At 42.4% G+C, this 22,633-nt stretch overlaps 1 protein-coding gene across 1 annotated transcript in view; it reads left to right on the plus strand.

Annotated features, from left to right (window-relative positions):
- The window catches only part of LOC140502250 (adhesion G protein-coupled receptor E3-like), an 83,030-nt gene that overhangs the window by 9,963 nt on the left and 50,434 nt on the right, over positions 1-22,633 (plus strand). The window contains exons 6-7 of the mRNA XM_072606540.1: positions 14,382-14,537; positions 17,170-17,304. Coding sequence (XP_072462641.1) covers positions 14,382-14,537; positions 17,170-17,304 — 291 coding nt within the window. The remainder of the gene's footprint in view (positions 1-14,381; positions 14,538-17,169; positions 17,305-22,633) is intronic.

Consider the following 22,633-nt stretch of genomic DNA (forward strand, 5'->3'; position numbering starts at 1 on the left):
TGTTAGTTTTGTTGTTGATATGATCAATAATGTTAATAGTTTTCCCAATACTGAACCAGACCTGCATTCCTGGTATAAATCCTACCTGATCATAATGTATTGTTATCATGATAAGTTGCTGTACTCTTTTTGCTAATATCTTATTTAAAATTTTTGCATCTACATTCATTAGAGAAATCGGTCTATAATTTTCTTTCTCTGTTTTGTCTCTTCCTGGTTTAGGTATCAAAACCATATTTGCATCATAAAAAGAATTTGGTAGGACTCCTTCTTCAGCAGTTTTCCCAAATAATATAATAGTCCAGATATTATTGGAATTAACTGTTCTTTAAATGTTTGATAGAATTCACTTGTAAATCCATCTGACCCTGGAGATTTTTTCTAGGGAGTTCATCGATTGCTTGTTCAATTTCTTTGTCTGAGATGGGGTTATTTAAGTATTCAACTTCCTCTTCTTTAGATTTTTTTAAAATAATCATACATCTCATTTATATTGTCAAATTTATGGGCATATGGTCGGGCAAAGTAATTTCTAATTATTATTTTAATTTCCTCCTCATTTGAAGTGAGTTCACCCTTTTCATTTTTAATATTAGGAATTTGGTTTTCTTCTTTTTCTTAATCAGATTGACCAAAGGTTTATCAATTTTATTGGGGTTTTTCCATAAATACAACTCTTAGCTTTATTTATTAATTCAACAGTTTTCTTAATTTCAGTTTTCTTAATCTTTTCTTTGGTTTTGTATTTCTAATTTGGTAGTAACAATCCAAAGCGCTTTTATGATTCCTTGAAAGCTATTTATGGACCAAAAACCCATGGTGCATCACAACTACTCAGTGCTGATGGAGCCACATTCATTAGTGATAAGGACAGGATCCTAGAGAGATGGGCTGAACACTTCCATAGTGTTCTCAACAGACCATCATCAATCAATGCTGAGGCCATTGACCATCTACCTCAGGTTGAAGTCATTCCCTCCTTGACTGAACTTCCAACTGAAGAAGAGGTTTTGATGGACATTAGGCTCCTCTCATGTGGCAAAGCATTTGATGCTGATTCTATTCCAGCTCAGATTTATAAGGTAGGGGGACCATTGCTCATACAAAAGGTGAATGAAATTTTCCTAGTTCTATGGCAAGAAGAGATTATCCCCCAGTAATTCAAGGATGTCTCCATTGTTCATCTCTATAAGGGTAAAGTGAATAGGTTGTCCTGTAACAATCACAGGGGGATCTCTCTCTTAGTCATTGCTGGCAAAATTCTTGCTAGAGTCCTCCTTAATAGGCTGATCCTTCACCTGGAAGATGATCATATACCTGAGAGCCAGAGTGGCTTCAGAGTAGCAGTCAGTATGGTGTTTGCTGCCCGACAACTCCAGGAGAAATGCCAGGAGCAGAGCAGAGGTCTATATGTAACATTTGTAGACCTGACCAAGGCCTTTGACACTGTTATTCATGAGGGCTTATGGGAAATTATGTCAAAATTTGGTTGCCTGGAGTTCATCAATATTGTACATCAATTTCATGATGGCATGTTTGCCCGGGTTCTGGATAATGGACAAAGCTCTTGTGCCTTCCTGGTCAACAGTGGAGTGAAATGGGGCTTTGTGCTTGCTCCCATGCTTTTTAGCATGATGTTTTCAGCCATGAGGTCAAATGCTTTCAATGAGGATGAACACAGCATCAAGGTCAACTACCATACTTATGGTAAGTTCTTCAATTTGAAAAGGCTACAAGCCAAGACCAAAGTAAGGGGAGTGTTGGTACATGATTTTCTGTTTGAAGATGATTGTGCACTCAATGCAGCCTCTGAAGCTGAGATGCAACAAAGTATGTATCAATTCTCTTCTGCCTGTGCCAATTTTGGCCTAATAATTAACACCAAAATAACACAGGTGCTCCATCAGCCACCACCACGCCATACATATGTGTAACCATCAATTACAACAAATGGAGAAGTTTGGAATGCTGTGGATAAGTTCACTTACCTTGGTAGTGTGCTTTCCAAGGATGTGCACGTTGCCAATGAGGTTGATACATGCATTGCCAGAGCTAGCTCAGCATTTGGGAGACTCCAAAGAAAAGTTTGGGAGAAAAGAGGTATTAGACTGACTGCCAAATTGAAGGTCTACAGAGTCATTGTGCTGACCTCATTGTTGTATGCCTGTGAAATATTGGACAGTATGCCAGCACCATGTCAGGAAACTGAATTGCTTCCATTTGAATTGTCTTAGGAAGATTCTGGATCACCTGGCAGGATGAAGTACCAGACATTGAAGTTCTTGATTGAGCTGAACTGCCAAGTATTCAAACTGTGCTTCAGAGAGCGCAACTCTGATGGGCTGGGCACATTGTTTGAATGCCAAAAAGACTATCTTATGGAGAACTTGTATGGGGCAGGCGATCACATGGTGGCCAGAAGGAACAATACAAGGACACTCTCAAGGTCTCTCTCAAGAACTTTGGATTTGACTGTGCAACATGGGAGACACTGGCACAGGACCACTCAGCATGGCGTGCCCAGATAAGAAAAGGTGCCGTGCTCTTTGAGCAAAGCAGATTTGAGACAGCATAAAGTAAATGCAGGATGTGTAAATTTGAAATATTCACCCTAAATATTCATACCGACTATCTGTGCCCAACCTGTGGTAGAGCATTTTGAGCTCATATTGTTCTGATCAGTCACAGTCAGACACACTGAAATTTCACTTTACAAAGGTGATGTCATTTTGATCGTCTTCAAAGATGAAGGACACCAACCAATTTCTAATTTGGTATTTACTTGTAATTTGGTATTTGGAATTTTCAATTTGTTCTTTTTGTAGCTTTTTCAGCTGCATGCTCAATTCATTGATCTCTTCTTTCTCTATTTTATTTATGCAGGCATTCAAAGATATAAAACTTTCTCTAAGAACTGTTCTTGCAGTATTCTATAAGATTTGATAGGTGGTTTCATTATTGTCATTCTCTTGAATGAAGTTGTTGATTGTTTCTATAATTTGTTGCTTAACCCTCTCATTCTTTAGGATTAGATAATTTAGTTTCAAATTAATCTTTGGTTTATCTTTCCCTGACCTTTTATTACATATAATTTTTATTGCATTATGATCTGAGAAGGATGCGATGACTATCTCTGCCTTTCTGCACTGAATTGTGAAGTTTGTATGCTCTAGCACACGGCCAATTTTTGTTTATGTGCCATGTACTGCTGAGAAAAAAAAGGTATATTTCTTTCTATCCCAATCAATTTTCTCCAGAGATCTAGCATACCTACCTTATCCAGAGTTTTATTCACCTCCTTAACTTCTTTCTTGTTTATTTTGAGGTTATATTTATCAAGTTCAGAGAGGGGGAGGTTGAGATCCCCCACTAATACAGTTTTTCTGTGTTTCTTCCTGTAACTCTCATAACTTCTCCTGTAAGAATTTGGATGCTATGCATCCAAATGTATTTTTAGTAGTGATATTGTTTCGTTATCTATGGTGCCTTTTAGCAGGGTGTAGTTTCCTTCCTTATCTCTTTGGATTAGATCTATTTCTGCTTTTCCTTAGTCCGGGATTAGGATTGCTACCCCTGCTTTTTTTTGCATGAGCTGAAGTACAATATATTGTTCTCTGACCTTTTACCTTTACCCTGTGTGTATCCCTCCATTTCAAATGTGTTTCTTGTAAACAACATATTGTTGAATTTTGGTTTTTAATCCATTCTGCTGTCCGCCTCTGTTTTATGGGAGACTTCTTCACATTCAAATTTATGATTACTGTCTATGTCTTTCCCTGTATCCTCTTTCCCCCCATTTATGCTTTTATTTCTCCCTTCCCCTCTGCAATACAATTTTAATTTTTCACCACCACCTCCCTCAGTCTTCCCTCCTTTCTATCAGCCCCCCTCCCTTTTACTCCCCTTTTCCTTTACTACTTCTTCCCTCTCTTTTAGCCTCCCATGCCTTTTCTTTCTCCCTTCCCCTCCTACTGCCTATAGAGTTAGTTAGATTTCTATACTTAACCGAGTTTGTTGTTCCCTCCTTGAACCAAATCAGATGAGAGTAAACCGCAAAAAATGCTCATCTCCCTCCTCTCTTTCACTCTACTGTAATATATTTTTGTGCGTCTTTCTGTAATGTAATTTTTCTGACTCCTTCTTTTCACATCTCCTGTTACAATGCCCTTGCACCCTTAAATCACATTTCATCATCACATCATTTACTTTATACCCACTCCATCTATCTATGTGTATCCCTTTTATATATCATAATAAATATACAATTCTCAAGCATCATCTTCCATTATAGTGAAGTAAACAGTCTTTTCCCCCTGTTTACCTTTTAATACCTCTCTTGAGACTTATGTTTGAAGACAGAATTTTCTATGAGCTCTGCTGTTTTCACTAGGAATGTCTAGAAATCCTTTATTTTGTTGAATGTCCATCTCCTTGCCTGAAATACTGTGCTCAGCTGTGCTGGGTAATTGATCCTTGGTTGTAGTCCTAACTCCTTTGCCTTACAGAATATCATATTCCAATCCATTTGATCTTTTAATGTAGAGGCTGCAATGTCCTGTGTGATACTGACTGTAGGTCCTCAGTATTTGAATTGCTTCTTTCTGGCTGCCTGCAGTATTTTCTCATTCACTTGAGTTCTGGAATTTGGCAACGATACTCCTTGGTGTTTTTAGTTTGGTATCCCTTTTATGAGATGAACGGTGGATTCTTTCGATGATTATTTTGTCCTTTGGATCTAGGACTTCTGGGCAGTTTTTCTTGATGATATCTTGAAAGATATTGTCCAGGCTCTTTTATTCATTGTGGCTTTCTGGTAGATCAATAATAATTAGATTTTTCTCTACTGGATCTATTTTCCTCATCAGTTGCTTTTCCAGTTAGATATTTTACATTTTCTTCTATCTTTTCATTCTTTAGATTCTGTTTGACTGATTCTTGATGTTTCATAGAGGCATTAGCTGCTACTTACTCAATTTTAATTTTTATCAAATTGTTTTCTTCAGTTAACTTTTACATCTCTTTTTCCATCTATGGAGTTATTTTCCCCAGTTAGTTTTTATACTTCCTTTTTTTTTTGTTTTGTGCTTCCTTTTCCATTAGTCCAATTTTCCTTTTAAATTCTTCTGTGATTTCTTTTTTCATATTTTTAAAATCATTGGCCAGTTTTTCTTATACTTTCCTAATTTAGCTTTTAAAATCCTTCTTGAGCTCTTTCAAGAATGCTCTCTGGCCTTGAGACCAGTTCATATTCCTTTCTGAAGTTTCAGATAGGAGTACAGTCTCAATGTTGACCTCTTTGGTGTTCGTGTTTTGGTCCTTGTCCCCATATAAAGATTCTATATTCTTATCTTTTCTGGTTTGCTTTTTGCTCATAATGATTGCCCTTTTTCTGGCTTTTAAAGAGGATCTCTGCTTCTGGGGCACAGGGGGCTCTGTCCCACCTTTCTTGTGGTTAGAACTAGAGACTTTGTATATTGTGGCCTCTGGTTCTTTCAACTAGAGGCTAGAATGTTGTAGCTTACCTGGTGCTGAGCTGGCTGATGTGCCAAAGCACAGGCCAGGTGAAGTCTTTTTGAGTTTCCCTGGAGTTACCCTGGAACTAGCTGATTAAGTGTGGGGAGAGGGGCTGTGATCTGGCCACAGGAGGTCTCCTCTTCTGAGCACAGGGAGGCTCAGTAGTTGGTGAACTAGTGTGTGCACTAGTGTCTTCCCTATTCTCCTCACTGTGCTGAGGTACACCTGGGGTCCTGGTGTTGACCATTGCGGGCTCTGCCCCTCTGTGGCTCAAGATCTCCTCTTGATTCACTGAGGTGAGACTGTCTGGGACAGTTCCGGTACTGCACTGATCCCCTTCAGCCATAGCTAGAAGGACCCCCCCCCTTTGAGATTTTCTTAGTCTTACAGTCTGAGTCCTTTGACTGATTCCACTCTTCCAGGATTTTTCCTGGGGAAATATTTTATGGGTTTGTCAAGGTCAACAAGGGGAGGGATAGAGCATTTACCAATTACTGCACCATCTTGGTTCCCAGAAGTTCAAGTAAGTGACTTACAGACATTAATCTGTGGGCTAATAGTCTCAGAAGTGGCTGCTCCAGTTACCTGGTACTCTGTGGCTCTCTTTTGCCCAGTTCCACTGGACTCCCATCCTGGACTGATATGCCCAAGATTCTGCAGTGTGACCACTGCTTCAGACCACCCAGAGCTTCCTGCTCAGCCCTGCCATGGGGGTCTGTGCTGGTACAGCCTGTGCACTGTGCACTCCTCTACTCCCATGCAACAGATCCTTCCCGTTAGCCCTTCAGTCTGTCCTGGGTTGGAAATCTGCCACACTCTGTCTCCTATTGGATTCTACCACTAAAATATGTTCAGATTCTCCTTTTAGAGTATCTGAAGGGGTTTGTTTTTTTAGAGCTTAGGTGAGTAGTTGCTCTTACTCTGTCATCTTGGCTCCACCTCCTCCTCCTCCTCCCTTCTAATTTTTAAGGAATAGTTTTCTTCAGTGAGTTTTTGGACCTCCTTTTCCATTTGCTTTTTAAGGTATTCTTCTCCTCATTGGTTTTTTGAACCTCTTATGCTATTTGGCCTTCTCTATTTATTAAGGTGTTATATTCTTCAGTATTTTTTGTGGCTCCCTTGCAAAGCTGTTGACTTGTTTTTTTTATAATGTTCTTGCATCACTACCATTTTTCTTCCCAGTTTTTCCTCTACTTCTCTTTCTTGATTTTCAAAATCCTTTTTGAACATTTCCATGGTCTGACACCAATTTTATTTTTATGGGAGGCTTTGGATGTAGGAGCTTTTACTTAGTTATCTTCTTCTAAGTGTGTGTTTTGATCTTCTTTGTCACCATATTTTCAATAGCCAGAATGTTTTTTTCCATTGTTTGCTCTTTTTCCCGGTCTATTAGTTGACTTTTAACTCTTTGTTAAAGTAGGGCTCTATTTCCAGGGTGGAGGGCTCACTGTCTCAGGTTTCAGGGTTTTTGTGCACCTGATTTCAGAGATATTTTTAGGGATCTGTAAGTTTTCAGTTCTCTCAAGATGGTAAAATCTAAAGACAGGTGCTTTCTATTCTCCTGGCTGGGGTTCTGGCCTGTGTGTGACCCCAAACATTCTTTTCTGCCCTGGAACTCTGGGGAGGGTCCCTCTTCCACTGTGGCTGCAAGCTTTGCTATGCTAGTGCTTCTCTTTTCTCTGGGACTGTCACCCAGGACTGTGAACTGATCCCAAGTCTGGGCAAAGTAACTTAGTCCTACCTCAGCGCAAAAAAACATTAACAAAAAGATCCCTGTAATCTCCTTCTGACTAGTTGTTCAAACCTCTTTCTGTCTGAGAGCCAAAAGCTCCAGAATCAACCACTGTCACTGCTGATTCAATCACTCCTAAGGCCTGCTGCTGGTTTGCTGGGGCCAGGGCTGTGCTGGTACAGGCTGCTGTGGACTATGATCCACTCTCACCGAGGTGTGACAGACTTTTCCTGCTGACCTTCCAAGTTGTTTGTCCTCTGTGGTCTGAGAGGCCTGGAAACTATCACTGCAGCTAGTGATTCAGTCTCCCTGAGGCCTGGGGCCTGGGGCCTGATCTACACTGGTATGGCCTGTGCAAGACTGTACTCCTCTCTCATCCTGTTGCAACAGACCTTTCCTGCTGTTCTTTCAGGTTTTCTTGGGCTGGAAATTTGTTTCACTCTGTCCTTTTGTGGGTTTTTGCTGCTCTAGAATTTATTTAGAGAGGCCTGCAAAACCTGTGAGCTGCAAGTTGTGCAGTCATGGTTTAGAGTTATTTTTTAAATGTATTTGGAGAAGTTTGGGGGAGATTTCAGGCATATTCCTGCCTTTCTTCTGTCATCTTTGCCCTGCCTCCTCTTGTATGGGCAAATTTGAACAGAGAGAGAGATTCCTTTGAACTGGGGCAAAGAGGAGGGAATCAGGGAAGATTTCAGGAAAATGTAAACTCTTTGAGGGCAGGGGAACTGTTTTGGCTTTATCCTCACATCCCCAGGGCCTGGCTCTGGAATCAGAGGAAAGAGAATCAAATCCCATCTTTGATACTTACTGGCTTTGTGAACCTGGACAACTCACTTCTTCACCATGGGTTCCCTTTCTTTATCTGTAAAAGGAAGAGGTCAGGAGGGGACAGAACCAAGATGGTGGATTAAAAGCAGAGACTTACTTGAGCTCTCCTCCAAACCTTTTCAAATACCTGTAAAAAATGACTCTAAACAAATTTCCCAGGTCATTTGTTTTTCAAAAGAGATATTTTACATTTTCTTCTTTTTTCATTCTTTAGATTTTGTTTGACTGATTCTTGATATCTCATAGAGTCATTAGCTTCTGCTTGCCCAATTCTAATTTTTAATAAGTTGTTTTCTTCAGTTAACTTTTGCACCTCCTTTTCCATTTGCCCAATTGTGCCTTTTAAGGAGTTATTTTCTCCACTTAGGTTTTGTATCTCCTTATCCATTTGCCCAATTGTCCTTTTTTAATTCTTTAGTGAATTCTTTTTTCATGTTTTTAAAATCATTTGTCAACTTTTCTTCAACCTCTCTAATTTGACTTTTAAAATCCTTCTTGAATTCTACCAAGAATTCTCTTTGAGCTTGATACCAGTTCAAATTCCCTTTTGAGGTTTCAGATGTGAGTACAGTCTCAATCCTGTCCTCTTCTGAATTCATATTTTGATCTTTGTCCCCATAGTGAGATTCTATGGTCTTTGCTTTTCTGGTTTGCTTTTTCCTCATGATGATTGCCTTTTTCTTGGTTCTTAAAATGGATCTCTGTCCCACAGTTCTTGTGCTGAGAACGTGTTGTGGCCTCTAGTTCTTTCAGCTAGAAGCTAGAATGCTGCAGTTTTCCTGGTGCTGAGCTGACTAGTGTTTGCCAAGTTGGAGACCAGATGAAATCTTTCTGAGTTTCCCCAAGGTCACAATGAAGTTCACTACAAGAGGTGTGGGGGAAGGGTGGTCTGGCCACAGGAGGTCTCCTCCCTTGAGCTAGAGCACAAGCAGGCTCAGTGACTGGTGAATCCCCTTCTGCACTGGTATCTGCCCAATTGCCCTGGCTGTGCTAAGGTGTGCCTGGGGTCCTGTTGTTGGGTTTACAAGCTCCATCCCCCTGGGGCTCAGGACCTCCTCTTGGTTCACTGAGGTGGGGCTATCTGGGACAGCTCCAGTCTTGCACTGGTCCCCTTTTGACAATCTCCCTAGCCTCCCAAGCCCAGAGACTGTTTACTCCTTCAGCTGATCCCACTGTTCCAGGATTTTTCTTGGGGCAGTATTCTCTGGGTTTTTCAAGGTCAACAAGTTTATTCTGCCCTCTTGGCTCCCCGAAGTTCAAGTAGGTGACTTTCAAACATTTAATCTGTGGGCAGATAGTCTCAGGAGTGGCTGTTGCTGTTACTAGTGGCCCTGTGTTTCTTTCTCACTGAGTTCTGCTAGACTTCCTTCCTATGCTGATATGTTTGAGAATCCACACTTCTGCTTCTGATTCAATTCACCCTGGTGGTTCCAACTCTGCTCCACTATGGTGGAATTTGTGCTGGTGCAGCCCTCGGGCTCTGCACGCCCCCAGCCCCACATAACAGATCCTTCTTGTCAATATTCTGGGCTGTCGTGGACTGGAAATCTGCCACACACTGTCTCCTACTGGATTCCACCACTCTGAAATTTGTTCAGATTCTCTTTATAGTGGTATCTGAAGGAATTTTTGGTAGGGCTCAGGTGAGTCCATGAGTCCACTCTGCCATCTTGACTCTGCCCCCCTCTAAATAAATTCTAGAGCAGCAGAACCAACAAAATGGCAGAAACAAATTTCCAGTCCAAGACAACTTGGAAGGTCTACAGGAAAGGTCTGTTGCATCAGGCTGAGAGAGGAGCGTGGTCCAGTGTAAAATTTGCCAGCATAGACTGGGCCCCAGTTGAACCTGACACAAATCACTGGAAGATGTGGCAGTTTCCAGACTTCTCAACCCAGAAACACCAAAGACAACTTAGAAAGTCAGTAGCAAAGGTCACGCAAACTGCGTGAGAAAGGAGTTCAGCCCAATCCCAATCTGGGATGGCATCGGTAGGGTGGTACCTACTGCTTCCCAAACTCTTGGCTGACAGATAGTGGGGGGATTAAGTGGCTGATCAGAGCAGGATTTCAGGGTTTTGTTTGCTGGCACTGAGGCAGGATTCTCTTGCTTTGCTCATGCTTGGATCTGGGTCACAGTCCTGGGTGGTGGTCCAGGAGCAAAGAAGAGTGCTGGTGGGGTAAAGCCTGTGGTGGAGATGGAGAGGGAATCCTCCTCACAGTTCCAAGGCAGAAAAGAGTGCTTGGGGTCACTCACAATCCAGAGCACAGGCCAGAACAAGAGTAAACACCTCTCTGTTGATCATACTACCTTCGGAGAACTGAAAATCTACAAGTCCCTAGAAGTATCTCTGAAAACAGCTGCACAAAACCCTTGAAGCTTGGAACAGTACACCCTCCATACTGGAAGCAGACTTCTACCTTAACAAAGATTTAAAAATTCAAGTAATTGGCTGGGAAAGTGAGCAAACCATGGAAAAACTCAGACTATAAAATCTTACAAAAAAGATCAAAACATACAATCAGAAGACAACAAAGTCAAGGCTCTGTATAGTTAATGTAAGGTTAATGGGGGGGAAGAGTTAAAGATCTTCTCCACCCATTAATAAACCTTAGACAACTTTTGTTAATTTCTAATGAGGCACTAGGTCACAAGGGTCATGCCTTACAGCTCTGAAAACAGTATATATATACTCTGAGGTGAGGTTTGGCTTTGGGCCTTATTTTTTGGAGCAAGATTCATATGTCAGATGGGACTCTGGGCAGCCATCTTAAGAAGTCCCTCAGTTTTGAAAACCTAGATGTTGGCCCTTCTCTCTCTGGAAATTAAGTATGTATTATGTATGCTCACATAGTTGGAAGTCCAGTCTGTTGGTCTTTCTGTTTGTAATTTCTGCTTATAATTTCTTTTCGTATTTTCACTGAAGTTCAGGGTGCCAACTTTTTCTCCTGAACTAAGTGAATGATATATGTGCTTCATTAAAGTAGATTGTTGACACCTCAAAAGTTACTTTCCTTTTAGAAAAGCAGATCTTAGAACCTAGAGGGCACAACAGACCCTCCTAGAATCCTTGCTCATACAGACTCCTATATCTAAAGCCTCCAAGAAAAATATGAATTGGTCTCAGGCCATGGAAGAGCACAAAAAGGATTTTGAAAATCAAGTAGGATAATTAGAGGAAAAGTGGGAAGAAAAATGAAAGTGCTGCAAGAAAATCATGAAAAATGAGTCAACAGCTTACTAAAGGAGACCTCAAAAAATGCTGAAGAAAATAACACCTTAAAAAAATAGACTAATCCAAATGGCAAAAGAGGTCCAAAAAAGTCAAGGAGGAGAAGAATACCTTAAAAATCAGAATGGGCCAAATGGAAAAGGAGGTACAAAAACTCACTGAAGAAAATAATTACTTAAAAATCAAATGGAGTAAATGGAATCTAATGACTCTATGAGAAATCAAGAAATTATCAAACAAACCCAAGAGAATGACTGTGAAATGTCTCACTGGGAAAACAAATGACCTGGGGAAAGAATCTAAGAGTGATAATTTTAAAAATTACTGGACTTCCTGAAAACCATAATCAAAAAAAGAGAAAAACCCTAGACATTATCTTTGAGAAAAGTATCAAGGAAAACTACCCTGATATGCAAGAACCAGAGAATAAAATGGAAACTGAAAGAATCTATCAATCCCTGTCTGAAAGAGATCCCAAAATGAAAACTCCTAAGAATATTGTAGCAAATTCCAGATTTCCCAGGGCAAGGAAGAAATATTGCAAGCAGCCAGAAAGAAACCAGTCAAGTATTGTGTAAACATAATCAGGATAGCAAGATTTATCAGCCTCTAAATTAAGGCATTGGAGGACTTAGAATATGATATTCCAAAGGTCAAAGGAACTAGGATAAAAACTAAGAATCACCTACTCAGCAAAACTGAGTATAATTCTACAGGGGGGGGAAACAGACATTCAATGAAATAGAGGACTTTCAAGCATTCTTGATGAAAAGACCAGAGCTGAATAGAAAATTTGACTTTCAAATATAAGATTCAAGAGAAGCATGAAAAGATAAACAGGAAAGTGAAATCATAAGGGACTTAATCATTTTAAACCATTTACATTCCTACATAGAAAGATGATATTTGTAACGCATAAGACCTTTCTCAGTTTTAGAGTAGTTGAAGGGAATATATAAATATTGGGAAAAGGAAAAAAGGAGAGGCAGAATGGGTTGAATTATCTCACATAAAAGAGGTGAGGAAAAGTTTTTACCGTAGAGGGGAATAAAGGGGAGATGAGAGGGAATACTTACTTTCACCAGATTTGGCTTAAGGAGGGAATAACAAATACACTCAACTGGGTACGAAAATCTATCTTACCCTACAGGAAAGTAGGAAGGAAGGGAATAAGAGAGATGGGGATGATAGAAGGGAAGGCAGATTGGTAGAGGAGATAATCAGAAGCAAACACTTTTGAGAAAGGACAGAGTCAAAGGAGAAAATAGAATAAATTGGTGGTGTGAGAGGATGGAGGGAAATATAATCAGTTTTTCACAACATGACTATTATGGAAGTGTTTTGCATGACTACACATGGTATAACCTATATCAAATTGCTTGCCTTCTCAATAAGGGTGGGTGGGGAGAGAGGGAGGGAGAGACAGAATGTGATACTCAAAGTTTTAAAAACGAATGTTAAAAACTGTTTTTACATGCTACTGAGAATAAGATATGCAGGCAACAGAGTATAGAACTCTATCGTGCTTTACAGGAAAATAGAAGGGAAGGGGGTAAGAGAAGGGGTGAGGGGGTGATAGAACTGAGAGCAGATTGGAAGAAGGGGTAATCAGAACGCATGCAGTCTTGGGATAGGGGAGGGGAGAGCTGGCAAGAAAATTTGGAACTCAAAATCTTGTGGAATTGAATGATTAAAACTAAAAAAAAAAAAATGAAAAACAGATATTATCAGTTAAATTAAAAAAAGACAAGAAGGTCCCACAACCTCTAAACATGTTATTCCATATCCTGGATCAGCCACAAATCCCTGTTGTTTGATTTTTAACTGGACTCTAGCACTTAGAAAACAGTCTTTTTATTCTCTATTTTCACTTCATTTCTTTTCTACCTTCCCCCCTCCTTTCTTCCCTCTATCCCTCCTTCTTTCTTTCCTTCCTTCCATCCTTCCTTCCTTCTTTATTTCTTTGTTCTTTCTTTTCATTTCTTTTTTCCTCAATCTCCCAATCTCACCACAGTGGAAATACATCAACCACTCACGGTCCCAATCCCACTATTGATTTATTGGCAGGGAACTTTTCTCAAATTCCATATCCAACCAGGGCCAGTGTTCCCATCCTTAGGCAGTCTGGTCGCCGTCCCCTCCTAGGAACTCCCTATATTGGTGCCAAACTTACTATGGACACTTGATTCACTTTACTCTCTTATAGTTTCAAACTCGAAAACTCAAGGGATCCACCTCAGCCTCCCTCTCAAGTAGCAGGGATTACGGGCATCCTCATGACTCACCCTTTTATTTGTCCACAACTTCTTCTCTATAGTACTTCTAAAGTCTCTTCCATTTCATCGTGGCAGTTCAAAACCTTGTCCTGACTCCATAAGACTATCATGACCACAACCCCCTTCCCACCTGGCCTCCTACTCTACTGAGAAGATCAAGGCTCCCTCCCAGTGCTCCCTCCTGGGACATCATCCCTCCCAGACCCATTCTCTTCTTCTGTTCCTCTACTTCTGGGCAATACATGGTTCTTTTCCTTTCCTAGGACAGCCCCTTTACTGGTGCCCTACACCCCATTCCCTCTCCTCTTTCCAGGGGCTAGTCCTGGGGACAATGACCTGACCTTCCCCCTTCAAATCATCAGCCTATCCTTGGCCATTGGCTTCTCAGATCTCCCCCATCCTCTTGGCCTTCTCAAGCTACCCTCCTCTATCCTCTATCCTCTATCTCTCTCCCTTTCCCTCTCAGAAGCCTGGAAAGAGTTATCTGTACTTGTATGTCAACAGCAAGCTCCCAGAGAGAATTCAGAGATGAAACTTGGCACTGTCTCTGACCCCATCCCCTTTTACTACCTTGCTGACCTTGATTTTTCTTTTTTCTTATTCTTCTTCTCTTTTCATGCTTTTTCTTTTTTTTTTCAACCAACAAGAATTTCTTTCTAATTTCTCCCACCATCCTTGGAAAAGAAAATTAAAAAGAAAGTTCCTGTAACAAATAACATATTATAGTTAGATGAAACGAATTTCCATATGGATTACGTGGAAATATGTGTGCTTCATTACTTTTCCTTTCTTTTATTGCAGATGTTAATGAATGTGGACCACCCATTAGTATCTTCTGTGGCCAGAATGCAAACTGTGTTAACATAAAGGGAAGTTACCACTGCTCCTGTTCCCGTGGACATGCACTTCCTTCTGGGGAGAAGACATTTCCAAATGCCACTATGAACAACTGTCGAGGTACAAACCTCTCCTGCATTCTTTGTCTAGCCTGGGAGTCACTGAAGAACTTTTCTGCTGAGATGAGAGCAGAGAAGCCCCTCCCTGCCTGAGTCACTTCTGGCTAATGCCCTTTGCCTTCTCATATGGGCCCCTCTGACCTTCCCCAGGTCCCTCCCTGACTCAGGCTCTCTCTGTTCAGTGCCCTTAGCTCTTCACCACAGGGGTCACCTCTAAATCCTAGAAACTCTCCTCTTCTCCCTATTCTGTCCATCCCAGCTCAGGCCTCCTCAAAAAACCTCATCCGAGTGCTGTGGCCAAACCGTGGTTCAGGGCTGGGAGGTTCAAATCTCTTTCCAAGCTTCAACCCAGAAAAAGGAATTGAAACCACAGGAGTCTGATCTGCCTGTCACTGCTGCCTGTGGGACCCAATATTGAGGAAACAGAGGGAGGAGGGGTATTTTGGAGAGGACTAGACTGTGATTTCTCTCTCCTAACACCTTCCTAACTGTACTCTCAGAGAGATATATGGAGGCACTGAGAGGCTGGTGGCCTTGGAGACTCATGGAGCCAGTGTCTGAGGGGAAACTTGAACCCAGATCTTCTTAACTCTGAGCCTAGCTCTCTCTCCGCTAGGCCACATTCCCTCTCTTTTCCAATAGCCTTTACCTTCACCTACCCCCATTACATGGGCTATTTCAGTTCTTTTCTTGTATCCTTTCTTTCTCTCCCCTCCCTCATCTGCACCATCCTGGGTGGGACTCTGTCTGGTTTCAGCCTCACAAAGACCAACAGAAGCCTCCAGTCTAAGGGGAGGAGGGATAGTCAGAATTAATGAATGTCACAATTTCCACAGCACTTCAGGTTTACAAAGCCTCCCTTCTCTCTGATATTATCTTCCATTTATGCTTCAAATATCTTGCCTATCTGTACACAGTTGCTTTCATGTTGTCTCCCCCATTAGACTGTGAGCACACCTTCCCCAGTGTGCCTAGCACAGTGCCTGGCACATAGGAAGTATTTGATAAATGTTTATGGACTGACTGATTAGGGGAGATACTGGAGGTATTTTTGACCATCTGATAAAGAAAGTGAGGTCCCAGGAGATACAGAAGCCTGCCTCTGTGGTCCCTTCCTTCACCATGTGCCAAGTCCCCACCCAGGCCCAAGCCTCCCTTCCCCAGGAGCTGCTGAGCAGACCAGGCCTCCTGTCTGTGGTTGCCATGTGCCATATTTCTCTTTCCAAACAATATAGATTTTTAGGAATAGGAGATGAAATGAGTTCAAGAATTGTGAAAGTTTTATGCAGGACTTTCTCTGACAACAACCTTTAGGGAGACACCAAAGAAACTAGAAATTCCAGCCTGGATGAAAGCACAGACCTTAACCATCATCTATTCCAATTCCTGTCCTTGTATGGATCAGCAACCTGATGACCTTATATTGTTAACAGATGCTTTGGGTGATGAGCTTAAGGACCAAGTGGTTTTTTTGTGAGACGGCATGAGTCTCTGGGCCACATTTTGTTACAACATCCCAGGAAGAGAGATGCTTACAGGTCCCACTCCCCCAGGGAGGTAGGGCTGGGAAGATCCATGGAGGGGCCTGGCCTTCTTTTTCCCAGCTTCCCCTCCCTGCCCCTCAAACCAAGCCAGAAGCTGGCTGCACTTCATTCTCTCTGCTATGTCTGGAGGCTCTGGGATTTCCTTGTTAGTTTAGATAATAAGAATCTCTCTAAGATAAAAGGAATGGTGTCTACCAGTGTGGGGAACAGCCAGTGATGAGACGGGGCCTCCCTCCTCCCCAGATGAATAAGTCACCTAAGACCACACAGAGTCAGGCTTCACCACATCAGGAGGACAGAACACTGGGGTCACCAGGGAGAAGCCTGAGGGACCCCTCAGCCAATATGAAAAAGAAGGCTTTTATGAAGCATTTACTATGCACCCAGAAATTCGCTTAATGTTGGTGTTAAAAAATTTTTTAAAAAGCCCAAGGAAGAAGAGAAAGAACTTCTCCTGTCCTCAAAGTCTTCTATTTTAAACATAAGAGGGGATAGAAATCTGGCATCTTCAGCCCCAAATTTAATGACTGCTAACTAGCTTCAGGTCACTCAACCTCTCTGGGCCTCTGTTTCCTCATCTGTGTGCTGGACTAGATAGCTCTAGGGTCATTTCTGTGGTGTCTGACTCTCAGTGACCTCCTTTTGGGTTTTCTTGGCAGACATACTAGAGTGGTTTGCCATTTCCTTCTTTGGCCCATTTGACAGATGAGGAACTGAGGCAGAGTTAAGTGACCTGCCTGGGATCACACAGCCAGTAAGTGTCTGAGGAAGACTCCAGGAGTGGCATTGTATCCACTGACCCACTGAACTGCCCAGCTCTGGGTCAATTTCACTCAAAGAGGGAAACAGAAGGAAATGAGTGTCCCTGAGATCATTGCTTCAAGAGACCCAGGACAAGAAGGGAAATGGATTCTCAACCAAAAGCTCTGAAGGCTCCAGGCAATTGGGGTATCTCTGTCCAGCCCAGGTTGCTCCCTCTTCTGGAGCTGGATAGTGGCAAGGGATGCCAGAGTGTCTGGATGCCCCTCCTAGGTCTCTGTTGTGTCCAAACTAGGGTTATTTCTCATCCCCTTTCTCTTTCTATTACAGATATAGATGAATGTCAGCTCAACCCTTCAGCCTGTAAACCCCATGAGATCTGTATAAATAAACCTGGAAGTTATAAGTGCAAATGCAAGCCAGGATTTGCACAAAGCAACAAGTACCAGACTAAGAACTGCGCTGGTAAGCCCCTGTGGGAGACAGCTCAGGGACTCCTAGGGGATGGTCCCTTGGGTAAGTCAAGCAAGGATCAGGGCCAAGACAGGGAGCAGCTTGGATGAAGAAGGGATAATACTTTCCCTCAGAAATCAGAGCCAAGAGAGCTGGGGCAGAGCCAACCAAGGGAATTTAGGCTGCTGTCCAGAGCCTAGGACAGCAAGACCTTCTGATCTGAGAGAGGAAGCTTAGGCTATTCGTTAGGAAACATCATGTGGGCAAGGGCAGCTGGACACCCTGGAGCCTGTGGGTACACAGGAAGCAGCAGTGGCCTTGGGACAGGACTCTTGGTGTGACCCCTTGGCACTCCCTGATACAGGACTATGCATAAGTCCCTTACCAGGTCAGAGCCTGAGGTTGCTCTTTATAAAACACCCATCCCACTGCACAGGGGTGGGGAGAGAAGGAAGAAGGTGGAGAATAAGCATGGATATAGGCATGATGCCAAGTACTTTATAAAGATAATCTCATAAGAACTATGGCTGGACAGCTGGGTGACTCAGTGGATAGAGTGCTGGACTTGGAGTCATTAAGAATCACCTTCCTGAATCCAGGGCAAGTCACTTATCTTTGTTTGCCTCAGTTTTCTCACCTGTAAAATGAGCTGGAGAAGGCTATGGCAAACCACTCCAATAAGTTTGTCAAGAAAACCCCAAATGGGGTCACAAAGACTGAAAGAGCAGAGCAAGTGCTTAGAGGCACGGGATGACAGGGTGAAATGCAGAAGCAGAATCCACAGTTCACAGTAGAATGATTTTCCTCCCCTACACAACTTTTGTTCATAAATCCTATAAATTAAAAAAGCAAACAAACTTTCCTGCTCTTCCCAATTCCAGGGGCCTGACTTCAAGCTCCCTCCCATCCTGAACTAATCCTAGAGGCTGAGTAGGGTTAAGAAGGCCTTTTAGAACGGATATATTTGTCTGGTTTGGGATAAAGTCATTTAGATGGCACAGTGGAGATACTGCTGGTCTGGGAATCAGAAAGATCTGAATTCATATCCAGCCTCAGAGATTTACTAGTTAGGTGACCTTGGAAAAGTCACTTAACCTCAGTTTCCTCAAATGTAAAACAAGGATAATAATAGCATCTGCCTAACAGAGTTGTTTTGAGGATCAAATGAGATCATATTTAGCTTAGCCCAGTGCCTAGAACATAGTATATACCATGAAAATGTTAGCTTTATTAGAAGTCACTGAGCTCAATAACATCTGAAATGGAGACATCTTCTCCCAGGGATGAGGAGGAGCACAGCGTCCTTCTTTGCCAATGCACAATGTAGAGTAAATACAAGTGTATCTGGGGAGGGGGTGAGGGCAGGATTTTCTCCCCTTATTTCTTCCCGTTGCTCAGGAATATCTGCTTGTGACTCTCAAAACAAAAATAAAGCCTGGTTAAGATTAGAGTCATAGATCCAGCTCTAGAAGGGACCTAGAGGACATCTAGTCCAACCCATTCATTTGACACAAGAAAAAACTGAAACCCACAATGTATTGTTTGATTTTCCCTGGCTGTATATATGTGTTACAAAGTGAGGATGTGGAGTGGGGACATCCTTGGGAAGTGGGAGTCATGTTTTGTTCTGTTTGTTAAAATAAAATAACATTAGAAAAATTAGAAAACAGAAACACTGAATTCCAAAGAGCTTGTGACTTAGCCAAGGTAATGTTAGAATATAGTAAGTGGCAGGTGGGGGATTTCACATAGTTACTGAAAGACTGTGTGGAATTGTGGCAAAAGCACTGACTCTGTAGTCAGGGGCCTGGGGTTCAAACCCAACATCTGATGTTTCATACTTTGCCCAGATCTCTATACCTCTCTGGGCCTCAGTTTTCTCACCTGCAATTTATGGGTATTGAATAAATTGACCTCTAGATTTCTTTCCAGCTCTATGATATTACAATAAAAAGGAGCAGGGGGAAAGTGAGGGAGGGAAGGATGCTGCTTGGCCAATCTCAGTCAAAGAAGGAAACACAAGGAAATTAATTTCACTGGGATCATTGTTTCAGGAAGCCCAAGCCAGAGAGTGATATGGAAACTAGACCAAAAAGATCTAGGTGCTCCAAGGCTTGGGATGCTTCTGTCCAGTCTAGCTCCCATCCTCAGACGGGCGCAGGATAGGCCATGAAGGTTAGAAGCCCCACCCAGGTCTCTGTTGTGAACAAAGTAGGATTGCTAATCACCTCCCCACACCCTCTCCCTTTCTTTTGGAGATAAAAACGAATATCACAACAAATCACTCTGGGAGCCACTTGGAGTCTGTGAGAATATTCTGAGAAGCTATGTGTACACGTGCAAATCAGGCTTTGCCAAAAGAGGACCAGTTTAAGAACTGCATAGATAGGCCCCAAAAGTCAGAGCCCAGGGAACCAGGGAAGACCCACCCACAGGGGAACTTAGCCTATGGTTGGGTTAGAACAGAAACCTCTGAGCTGGAAAAAGTTTGAAACCAAGTGCTCTAGGGAACAGAATATGGGCAGCATTAGCCAGATGCCCTCAAACCTTGGAGACCCAGTGATCACCGAGACAGCCCCATGTCTGTCTGATGGGAACAATGGTTCCCTTCAGAATAGGACCCCTGGGCCTGATGCACTGGCCCTGTCTACTTTGGAGCCCTGGGCAAGTTTCTCACCCACTCTGAAGCTCAAGGAGCTCATCTATAGCACTCCCAGCCCACCTCCTAAAGGTACAGTAAAGAAAGGGTTTGTAACCTTAAGGTGCCGGAGGAATGGGGGCTGTTGTTATTATCCTGGCTGTCTGGTTTCCCTTTGCTACAGAGAGTCCACCCAATGAACCTTCCTCCATAACCCTTCTGTAAGTGACCCAGAACTTGAACCAGTTCCCCTGACTTCCCTCCTCCTCTTCAGATCCCCAGACCATCTTTTTTCTATTTTAAATTTCCCTGATGACAGTTTTCCTTCTGTTCTTTGGAGCTTCTCATTGATTATAGGATGCACGGGGCTCACATCCCCATGGACCTCTCTAGCGCCCTCTGTGTGAACTTTGACTATGTCCTACATCCCACAGTCAGACCATAACACCAATGGAATATTGGCATTACAATAGAGACCTTTATTTTTTAGGGGTCAATAGAGGTGTTTGGCAATTTCTTGAACTCAACCCTGCTATCCCCCTCTGTTGAATTTTGAGCCAAATTCACTTCCTATCTTTACTGTCCATTCCCAATATATACGTAGTCATGACCATGCTATATAGTTCTTCCATTCAACTGCAGGTCATAATATGGGCAATAGATGTTCATCATACACTTGGTCTTTCCCTTGGAGATGTTCAGGCCTAACTGTTTTGAGAGTTTACAGATTGGGGAGATTCAAAGAAGAAGATTACTACTAATCCTGACCTCGAGGAACTTTCAATTGAATAGAAAATTTATGACAAAAATAAGAAGAATAAAAGTAGACTATGATAGGGTCTACCCAAGCAAAAAAAATACCAAAAATGCCAAAAAGTGGGTATGGGCAAATTTAAACAGTGAGAGAGATTCTTTAGAACTAGGGCAAAGGGAAGGAAATCAGGGAGGATTCCAGCAGAATGTTACGGACAGGGAAGAATGTTTTAGTTTTCTCCTCTTATTCTCAGTACCTAGCATACAGTAGGCACTCAATTAACATTTGTTGAATTCACCTGAACAGGAGAGGATCTTAACAAGCAGGGATGAGGAGACAGTGTACACCCTGGCAGAGGGTACACCCTGGGTAGATGAACAGAGGCAGGAGATGACAGGATGAGAAAGAGAAGCAGGGCTTCCCAAGCATGCCTCATGGCAGAATGTTTTTCTTCCTCTACACAACATTTACTCTCATATAATTTTTACTCTGCTATCACTTGTAGTCTTCAAGCTGCTTAGAGCACTGAGAAGTTCAGTGATTCTCCCAGGATCACACCCATCTTCTGGTTCCAAGGCCAGCTCTCTGTCCACTATAACATCATTGCCTCCCTAAGAGCACTAGCAGAATATTTAAAATCCAAAGAAAGTAAAGTTCAAAGAGCTTGTGATTTGAGGTAGCTGGTGAGCATAGTTGATAGAGCATTGAACCTGGAGTCCGAAGGACCTGAGTCCAAATCCAATCTCAGATGCTGTGTGACCCTGGGCAAGTCACTTAACCTCTACTGCCTCAGTTTCATAAAATGTAGAATGAAGATAGTAAGGAACAGCACCTGCCTCCCAGGTTGTTGTGAGGATCACACAAGATAATATTTCTAAAGTATTTTATAAACCTGAAAGCTCTATCTAAATGCTAGCTATAATTATAATGATTATCCATAGGCAGGTGGTAAGTAGGTGCTGAATAAAGTCATGTTATCAGGATGGTACGATGGGAAGAGCATTGTCTCTGGAGTCAGAGGAGGGAGAATCAAATCCCATCTATGATACTCACTGGCTGTGAGAACCTAGACAAGTCACTTCCTCACCCTGGGCTTCCCTTTCTTTATATGTAAAAGGAGGAGGTCAGGATGATCCCCCCAGATGTAACCTGGTGATCACATATCCTGCCACAAATTCCTGTTGTCTGATTTTAACTGGGCCTTCTTTGCTACATAACAGTCTTTTTATTCTGTTTCTATTATATTTCTTTTCTTTCCTTCCTTCCTTTCATTCTTTCTTGTCTTTCTTTTTCATCCCTTCTTACTCTCCCATTCTTATCAGTGAGGAAATACATCAGCCACTCCTGGGCCCCAATCCCACTACTGATTTATTGGCCCAGGAGTTTTCTCTTGTTCCATTTCTAACCTGGGCCACTTTTTATATCCTTGATAATCCTAGTTACCTGTTACCTGTAACCAGGTTACAACCTGGTAACCCTCCCCTCCTAGGAACTCACTATACTAGTGCCAGACATAGTGTAGACATTCCATTGAATTTAACCCTCCTGTAACTCAGAACTCCAGAGCTCAAGGGACCCACCTCAGCCCCCTTTTCAAGTATCAGGGATTACAGGGCATCCTACCTGCCTAGTCATGTTATTTGTCCACAATTTGATCACGGCAGTATTTGTAAACCTTCTTGCTTTCCAATGTGGCAGTTGAAAACCTTGCCCTGTCTCTTAAAGCTCTCAAGGCTATGACACTCTGCCCCCTGGGGTCTCACCAGAGGACCCAGCCCCCTATTCTACTTAGAAGATCAAGGCTGCCCTGCTAGACCTCCCTCACTTCCTGGACATCATACCTCCTGTACCATCCTCTTCTCCTTTGTTTCAGGGAAAGACATGGCTCTTTTCTTTCCCCAAGCCAGCCTCTTTACTGGTACCCTCCATCTCCTTCCCTCTCCTCTCTC

Source organism: Notamacropus eugenii, chromosome 4, assembly GCF_028372415.1.
Source record: "Notamacropus eugenii isolate mMacEug1 chromosome 4, mMacEug1.pri_v2, whole genome shotgun sequence".
In the NCBI taxonomy this organism is placed as follows: domain Eukaryota; kingdom Metazoa; phylum Chordata; class Mammalia; order Diprotodontia; family Macropodidae; genus Notamacropus; species Notamacropus eugenii.